Genomic DNA, 9920 nt, shown 5'->3' with positions numbered 1-9920 from the left:
ATGCTCTGGTCCCTCTGGTCCCTTTACCATGCTCTGGTCCCTTTACCATGCCCTGGTCCCTTTACCATGCTCTGGTCCCTTTACCATGCTCTGGTCCCTTTACCATGCTCTGGTCCCTTTTCCATGCTCTGGTCCCTTTACCATGCTCTTGTCCCTTTACCATGCTCTGGTCCCTTTACCATGCTCTGGTCCCTTTACCATGCTCCAGTCCCTCTGGTCCCTTTACCATGCTCTGGTCCCTCTGGCCCCTTTACCATGCTCTGGTCTCTCTGGTCCCTTTACCTTGCTCTGGTCCCTTACCATGCTCTGGTCCCTCTGGTCCCTTTACCATGCTCTGGTCCCTTTACCATGCTCTGGTCCCTCTGGTCCCTTTACCATGCTCTGGTCCCTCTGGTCCCTTTACCATGCTCTGGTCCCTTTACCATGCTCTGGTCCCTTTACCATGTTCTGGTCCCTTTACCATGCTCTGGTCCCTCTGGTCCCTTTACCATGCTCTGGTCCCTTTACCATGCTCTGGTCCCTTTACCATGCTCTGGTCCCTTTACCATGCTCTGGTCCCTCTGGTCCCTTTACCATGCTCTGGTCCCTCTGGTCCCTTTACCATGCTCTGGTCCCTTTACCATGCTCTGGTCCCTCTGGTCCCTTTACTATGCTCTGGTCCCTTTACCATGCTCTGGTCCCTCTGGTCCCTTTACCATGCTCTGGTCCCTTTACCATGCTCTGGTCCCTTTACCATGCTCTGGTCCCTTTTCCATGCTCTGGTCCCTTTACCATGCTCTGGTCCCTCTGGTCCCTTTACCATGCTCTGGTCCCTTTACCATGCTCTGGTCCCTCTGGTCCCTTTACCATGCTCTGGTCCCTTAACCATGTTCTGGTCCCTTTACCATGCCCTGGTCCCTTTACCATGCTCTGGTCCCTTTGGTCCCTTTACTATGCTCTGGTCCCTTTACCATGCTCTGGTCCCTCTGGTCCCTTTACCATGCTCTGGTCCCTTTACCATGCTCTGGTCCCTTTACCATGCTCTGGTCCCTTTACCATGCTCTGGTCCCTTTACCATGCTCTGGTCCCTTTTCCATGCTCTGGTCCCTTTACCATGCTCTGGTCCCTCTGGTCCCTTTACCATGCTCTGGTCCCTTTACCATGCTCTGGTCCCTCTGGTCCCTTTACCATGCTCTGGTCCCTTTACCATGCTCTGGTCCCTCTGGTCCCTTTACCATGCTCTGGTCCCTTTACCATGCTCTGGTCCCTTTACCATGCTCTGGTCACTTTACCATGCTCTGGTCCCTTTACCATGCTCTGGTCCCTTTACCATGCTCTGGCCCCTTTACCATGCTCTGTTCCCTCCGGTCCCTTTACCATGCTCTGGCCCCTTTACCATGCTCTGGCCCCTTTACCATGCTCTGGTCCCTCCGGTCCCTTTACCATGCTCTGGCCCCTTTACCATGCTCTGGTCCCTTTACCATGCTCTGGTCCCTTTACCATGCTCCGGTCCCTTTACCATGCTCTGGTCCCTTTACCATGCTCCGGTCCCTCTGGTCCCTTTACCATGCTCTGGTCCCTTTACCATGCTCCGGTCCCTCTGGTCCCTTTACCATGCTCCGGTCCCTCTGGTCCCTTTACCATGCTCTGGTCCCTTTACCATGCTCTGGTCCCTCTGGTCCCTTTACTATGCTCTGGTCCCTTTACCATGCTCTGGTCCCTCTGGTCCCTTTACTATGCTCTGGTCCCTGTATTTACCAATACAGTAATTTAGTGCTGAAATTGTCCCTTTACAACACAGTAATTTAGTGGTGATATTGTCCCTTTTACAATACAGTCATTTAGCACAAGTTTTTTTAATCCTGAAATATGTATAGCATTTTTATTCAAGTGTATTCATTAACAAACTAAACAACATCCACATGATACAAACATGGTCCAGTAAACAGTCTGACAAACTAAACAACATCCACATGATACAAACATGATCCAGTAGACAGTCTGACAAACTAAACAACATCCACATGATATAAACAGTCTGACAAACTAAACAACATCCACATGATACAAACATGGCCCAGTAAACAGTCTGACAAACTAAACATTGTACATTACTGTACTGAAAACGGATTCCAGAGTCTTAACTAATCAGTTTGTCAATCAACTTGGTGTCCAATCACTGACACGCTATATATATATAGACTACTGCTGTAGTATTCAACTCTAACCCAGGTTAAATAAAGGTTAAATAAAAATAAATACAAATGAGTCCGGCTGGATTTCTGTTCAACCTGATAATTAACCCACGTTGTTGTGATAGGTCTAAATCGGTCCCTGATTGAAATGGAAACAAAGTAGTGGGACTGGATTTGCCAAGATGTCTCTTTCTACCTTCCTGCTTTACAGCCTGGATGCAGCCTCCAAACATTTAATGCCCCCGTGTCCCTATCTACCTTCCTGCTATACTATAACGTTTCATAATGCCCCGTGTCTCTTCCTGCTATACTATAACGTTTCATAATGCCCCCGTGTCTCTATCTACCTTCCTGCTATACTATAACGTTTCATAATGCCCCCGTGTCTCTATCGACCTTCCTGCTATACTATAACGTTTCATAATGCCCCCGTGTCTCTTCCTGCTATACTATAACGTTTCATAATGCCCCCGTGTCTCTTCCTGCTATACTATAACGTTTCATAATGCCCCCGTGTCTCTTCCTGCTATACTATAACGTTTCATAATGTCCCCGTGTCTCTATCTACCTTCCTGCTATACTATAACGTTTCATAATGCCCCCGTGTCTCTATCTACCTTCCTGCTATACTATAATGTTTCATAATGCCCCCGTGTCTCTTCCTGCTATACTATAACGTTTCATAATGCCCCCGTGTCTCTATCTACCTTCCTGCTATACTATAACGTTTCATAATGCCCCCGTGTCTCTATCGACCTTCCTGCTATACTATAACGTTTCATAATGCCCCCGTGTCTCTTCCTGCTATACTATAACGTTTCATAATGCCCCCGTGTCTCTTCCTGCTATACTATAGAGCATGATCTTCTAGAGCATCAACAGCCTGTCTTCCCTCCTCTCTCCTGATCTTCTAGAGCATCAACAGCCTGTCTTCCCTCCTCTCTCTCCTGGTCTTCTAGAGCATCAACAGCCTGTCTTCCTCCTCTCTCTCCTGGTCTTCTAGAGCATCAACAGCCTGTCTTCCCTCCTCTCTCTCCTGGTCTACTAGAGCATCAACAGCCTGTCTTCCCTCCTCTCTCTCCTGATCTTCTAGAGCATCAACATCCTGTCTTCCCTCCTCTCTCCTGATCTTCTAGAGCATCAACATCCTGTCTTCCCTCCTCTCTCTCCTGGTCTTCTAGAGCATAAACAGCCTGTCTTCCTCCTCCTCTCTCCTGGTCTTCTAGAGCGTCAACAGCCTGTCTTCCCTCCTCTCTCTCCTGGTCTTCTAGAGCATCAACAGCCTGTCTTTCCTCCTCTCTCTCCTGATCTTCTAGAGCATCAACAGCCTGTCTTCCCTCCTCTCTCTCCTGATCTTCTAGAGCATCAACAGCCTGTCTTCCCTCCTCTCTCTCCTGATCTTCTAGAGCATCAACAGCCTGTCTTTCCTCCTCTCTCTTCTGATCTTCTAGAGCATCAACAGCCTGTCTTCCCTCCTCTCTCTCCTGATCTTCTAGAGCATCAACAGCCTGTCTTCCCTCCTCTCTCTCCTGGTCTTCTAGAGCATCAACAGCCTGTCTTCCCTCCTCTCTCTCCTGATCTTCTAGAGCATCAACAGCCTGTCTTCCCTCCTCTCTCTCCTGGTCTTCTAGAGCATCAACAGCCTGTCTTCCTCCTCTCTCCGTCTCTGATCCAGGACCCAGTAAAGGTTGCATCTCTATCATTTCAACTCTGTTACTCCCAGACTCATCTGTTGAAATAAAATATAGAAAGGATGATTCAGAAGGAAACAACAACATTCACACAGAATAACCTGATCAGTAATTACACATTAGACTCATAAAGCCTGAGGTCTTCTCTCCCTGAGGACAACAACATTAATAACCTGACCAGTAATTACACATTAGACTCATAAAGCCTGAGGTCTTATATATAATAATTTAAATCATTCTGTGTGGCAAACAACATATTTCTTGGGTGGGTGACATCAACTGGTAATATTTTCCTATCTCGGAGAGTTGTTGATATGTGACATTACTGTATGTTACAGGAATGTGGGACGGAGAGACACACAGAGACAGGCAGACAGGCAGACAGGCAGAGACGGACGGACGGACGGACGGACGGACGGAAACAGGCATTTGACATGCTAGTAATCCAGCAGACTCTCTTATCCAGAGCGATTTACAGCAGTGAGTGCATAGATTTTAATACATTTTTCGTACTGGTCCCCCGGGGGAATGGGGACCCACAACCCTGGCCATGCTCCAACTGAGCTACACAGGACAGACAGACAGGCAGGCAGGCAGGCAGGCAGAGACAGATAGACAGGCAGTAAGGAAGGAAGGCAGGCAGGCAGGCAGTAAGGAAGACAGGCAGGCAGGCAGTAAGGAAGACAGGCAGGCAGGCAGGCAGTAAGGAAGACAGGCAGGCAGTAAGGAAGACAGGCAGGCAGACAGACAGGCAGGCAGTAAGGAAGACAGGCAGGCAGTAAGGAAGACAGGCAGATACTTACCAGGTGGATCATCATCAACAACATCTGTTTTTGGATATATATCTAAAAGACCAGAGTAAATTAGAGAATACCAAGATCTCCAACTAAATCTGTTTCCTCTCTAAATTAATAACACCTTGGATTGACACAGTGAATATAATGTTAATAATGAATGGATTTATCTCACATCGGCTCAAACCTGGTTTTAGCTGCTCAACTAGTAAAGATGGTAGTTTGTAGAAACGTTGAACTGAATTTGAAAACTATAACATAAAAACAATATTTTTTTTCTCCAGTGATACTGTATCCAACATAGGTAGACAGGTGCTTACCCAGCTCTTCACCCAGTAGGTTTATGACTCGATCAGGTTCTTCTTTCAGTATGTCTAGGACTAAATCAGGTTCTTCTTTCATCAGACTCTTGTAAAAAGCTGATTTCACCTTTTCCCCGCCTGAATCTACGGCCGTGAACAGAACCCTCATCTTCTCCACGTTGGTCCCAGCAGCACAGATATCAGAGTAATCCTGTTGTTGGATCATGGGCCTCAGAGCGTCTGCTAATGGCATCACCTTGGTAACATTGTCAACGAGCTTCGGCCTGCGCGCATCCAAAAACCCGACCACTGGTTAGAAAAGAGAAGAATATATTACATTTAGACCGAAACAAGGAGATTACGTCAGATTATATCTCTGTATTTTCAGAAAAAAATTCTCCACTCCTTTTCCCCAAGTCCAAGTGTTGCTACATACGGTGTATCATTTTAATATAAAATAAAAGATTAACTCTGCAGGAATTAATATTAAGGTTATACAACCATAGTTCATATTATATGAGAGGTTATAGACCTACAGATCATATTATATGAGAGGTTATAGACCTACAGATCATATTATATGAGGCTATATGAGAGGTTATAGACCTACAGGTCATATTATATGAGGCTATATGAGAGGTTATAGACCTACAGATCATATTATATGAGGCTATATGAGAGGTTATAGACCTACAGGTCATATTATATGAGGCTATATGAGAGGTTATAGACCTATAGGTCATATTATATGAGAGGTTATAGACCTACAGATAATATTATATGAGATGTTATAGACCTACAGGTCATATTATATGAGGCTATATGAGAGGTTATAGACCTACAGGTCATATTATATGAGAGGTTATAGACCTACAGGTCATATTATATGAGAGGTTATAGACCTACAGATCATATTATATGAGGCTATATGAGAGGTTATAGACCTACAGATCATATTATATGAGGCTATATGAGAGGTTATAGACCTACAGGTCATATTATATGAGAGGTTATAGACCTACAGATCATATTATATGAGGCTATATGAGAGGTTATAGACCTACAGGTCATATTATATGAGGCTATATGAGAGGTTATAGACCTACAGATCATATTATATGAGGCTATATGAGAGGTTATAGACCTACAGATCATATTATATGAGAGGTTATAGACCTACAGATCATATTATATGAGAGGTTATAGACCTACAGATCATATTATATGAGAGGTTATAGACCTACAGGTCATATTATATGAGAGGTTATAGACCTACAGATCATATTATATGAGGCTATATGAGAGGTTATAGACCTACAGGTCATATTATATGAGAGGTTATAGACCTACAGATCATATTATATGAGGCTATATGAGAGGTTATAGACCTACAGGTCATATTATATGAGAGGTTATAGACCTACAGATCATATTATATGAGGCTATATGAGAGGTTATAGACCTACAGATCATATTATATGAGAGGTTATAGACCTACAGATCATATTATATGAGAGGTTATAGACCTACAGATCATATTATATGAGAGGTTATAGACCTACAGATCATATTATATGAGAGGTTATAGACCTACAGATCATATTATATGAGAGGTTATAGACCTACAGATCATATTATATGAGGCTATATGAGAGGTTATAGACCTACAGATCATATTATATGAGGCTATATGAGAGGTTATAGACCTACAGATCATATTATATGAGGCTATATGAGAGGTTATAGACCTACAGGTCATATTATATGAGGCTATATGAGAGGTTATAGACCTACAGATCATATTATATGAGGCTATATGAGAGGTTATAGACCTACAGGTCATATTATATGAGAGGTTATAGACCTACAGATCATATTATATGAGGCTATATGAGAGGTTATAGACCTACAGATCATATTATATGAGAGGTTATAGACCTACAGGTCATATTATATGAGGCTATATGAGAGGTTATAGACCTACAGATCATATTATATGAGAGGTTATAGACCTACAGGTCATATTATATGAGAGGTTATAGACCTACAGATCATATTATATGAGAGGTTATAGACCTACAGGTCATATTATATGAGGCTATATGAGAGGTTATAGACCTACAGATCATATTATATGAGGCTATATGAGAGGTTATAGACCTACAGATCATATATATGAGAGGTTATAGACCTACAGGTCATATTATATGAGGCTATATGAGAGGTTATAGACCTACAGGTCATATTATATGAGAGGTTATAGACCTACAGATCATATTATATGAGGCTATATGAGAGGTTATAGACCTACAGGTCATATTATATGAGAGGTTATAGACCTACAGATCATATTATGAGGCTATATGAGAGGTTATAGACCTACAGATCATATTATATGAGAGGTTATAGACCTACAGGTCATATTATATGAGAGGTTATAGACCTACAGATCATATTATATGAGAGGTTATAGACCTACAGATCATATTATATGAGAGGTTATAGACCTACAGATCATATTATATGAGGCTATATGAGAGGTTATAGACCTACAGGTCATATTATATGAGGCTATATGAGAGGTTATAGACCTACAGATCATATTATATGAGGCTATATGAGAGGTTATAGACCTACAGATCATATTATATGAGAGGTTATAGACCTACAGATCATATTATATGAGAGGTTATAGACCTACAGGTCATATTATATGAGAGGTTATAGACCTACAGATCATATTATATGAGGCTATATGAGAGGTTATAGACCTACAGATCATATTATATGAGGCTATATGAGAGGTTATAGACCTACAGGTCATATTATATGAGGCTATATGAGAGGTTATAGACCTACAGATCATATTATATGAGAGGTTATAGACCTACAGATCATATTATATGAGGCTATATGAGAGGTTATAGACCTACAGATCATATTATATGAGGCTATATGAGAGGTTATAGACCTACAGATCATATTATATGAGGCTATATGAGAGGTTATAGACCTACAGGTCATATTATATGAGGCTATATGAGAGGTTATAGACCTACAGATCATATTATATGAGGCTATATGAGAGGTTATAGACCTACAGGTCATATTATATGAGGCTATATGAGAGGTTATAGACCTATAGGTCATATTATATGAGAGGTTATAGACCTACAGATAATATTATATGAGATGTTATAGACCTACAGGTCATATTATATGAGGCTATATGAGAGGTTATAGACCTACAGGTCATATTATATGAGAGGTTATAGACCTACAGGTCATATTATATGAGAGGTTATAGACCTACAGATCATATTATATGAGGCTATATGAGAGGTTATAGACCTACAGATCATATTATATGAGGCTATATGAGAGGTTATAGACCTACAGGTCATATTATATGAGAGGTTATAGACCTACAGATCATATTATATGAGGCTATATGAGAGGTTATAGACCTACAGGTCATATTATATGAGGCTATATGAGAGGTTATAGACCTACAGATCATATTATATGAGGCTATTGAGAGGTTATAGACCTACAGATCATATTATATGAGAGGTTATAGACCTACAGATCATATTATATGAGGCTATATGAGAGGTTATAGACCTACAGGTCATATTATATGAGGCTATATGAGAGGTTATAGACCTACAGATCATATTATATGAGGCTATATGAGAGGTTATAGACCTACAGGTCATATTATATGAGAGGTTATAGACCTACAGATCATATTATATGAGGCTATATGAGAGGTTATAGACCTACAGATCATATTATATGAGAGGTTATAGACCTACAGGTCATATTATATGAGGCTATATGAGAGGTTATAGACCTACAGATCATATTATATGAGAGGTTATAGACCTACAGGTCATATTATATGAGAGGTTATAGACCTACAGATCATATTATATGAGAGGTTATAGACCTACAGGTCATATTATATGAGGCTATATGAGAGGTTATAGACCTACAGATCATATTATATGAGGCTATATGAGAGGTTATAGACCTACAGATCATATTATATGAGAGGTTATAGACCTACAGGTCATATTATATGAGGCTATATGAGAGGTTATAGACCTACAGGTCATATTATATGAGAGGTTATAGACCTACAGATCATATTATATGAGGCTATATGAGAGGTTATAGACCTACAGGTCATATTATATGAGAGGTTATAGACCTACAGATCATATTATATGAGGCTATATGAGAGGTTATAGACCTACAGATCATATTATATGAGAGGTTATAGACCTACAGGTCATATTATATGAGAGGTTATAGACCTACAGATCATATTATATGAGAGGTTATAGACCTACAGATCATATTATATGAGAGGTTATAGACCTACAGATCATATTATATGAGGCTATATGAGAGGTTATAGACCTACAGGTCATATTATATGAGGCTATATGAGAGGTTATAGACCTACAGATCATATTATATGAGGCTATATGAGAGGTTATAGACCTACAGATCATATTATATGAGAGGTTATAGACCTACAGATCATATTATATGAGAGGTTATAGACCTACAGGTCATATTATATGAGAGGTTATAGACCTACAGATCATATTATATGAGGCTATATGAGAGGTTATAGACCTACAGATCATATTATATGAGGCTATATGAGAGGTTATAGACCTACAGGTCATATTATATGAGGCTATATGAGAGGTTATAGACCTACAGATCATATTATATGAGAGGTTATAGACCTACAGATCATATTATATGAGGCTATATGAGAGGTTATAGACCTACAGATCATATTATATGAGGCTATATGAGAGGTTATAGACCTACAGATCATATTATATGAGGCTATATGAGAGGTTATAGACCTACATGTCATATTATATGAGGGCTATATGAGAGGTTATAGACCTACAGATCATATTATATGAGGCT

At 40.8% G+C, this 9920-nt stretch overlaps 1 protein-coding gene across 6 annotated transcripts in view; it reads right to left on the bottom strand.

Moving 5' to 3' along the window:
• Positions 1-1808: 1808 nt before the first annotated feature.
• LOC116371838 (eukaryotic translation initiation factor 3 subunit A-like) overlaps positions 1809-9920 on the bottom strand; it is a 105415-nt gene continuing 97303 nt past the window's right edge. For 2 of the 6 annotated variants that reach the window (XM_031820903.1, XM_031820904.1), the window contains 3 exons: positions 4980-5270; positions 4669-4710; positions 2564-3903 (listed from right to left, as the gene is read on the bottom strand). In XM_031820903.1, the coding sequence (XP_031676763.1) occupies positions 3272-3903; positions 4669-4710; positions 4980-5270 (965 nt within the window). In that variant the 3' untranslated portion in view covers positions 2564-3271. Of the gene's footprint in view, positions 3904-4668; positions 4711-4979; positions 5271-9920 lie in introns of all 6 variants that reach the window. The other 4 variants (XR_004209038.1, XR_004209035.1, XR_004209037.1 and 1 more) reach the window with 4 other exon arrangements.

The sequence above is a fragment of the Oncorhynchus kisutch genome, unplaced genomic scaffold, assembly GCF_002021735.2.
Source record: "Oncorhynchus kisutch isolate 150728-3 unplaced genomic scaffold, Okis_V2 scaffold3733, whole genome shotgun sequence".
Taxonomy (NCBI): domain Eukaryota; kingdom Metazoa; phylum Chordata; class Actinopteri; order Salmoniformes; family Salmonidae; genus Oncorhynchus; species Oncorhynchus kisutch.
This window is presented reverse-complemented; position numbering and strand designations above follow the sequence as displayed.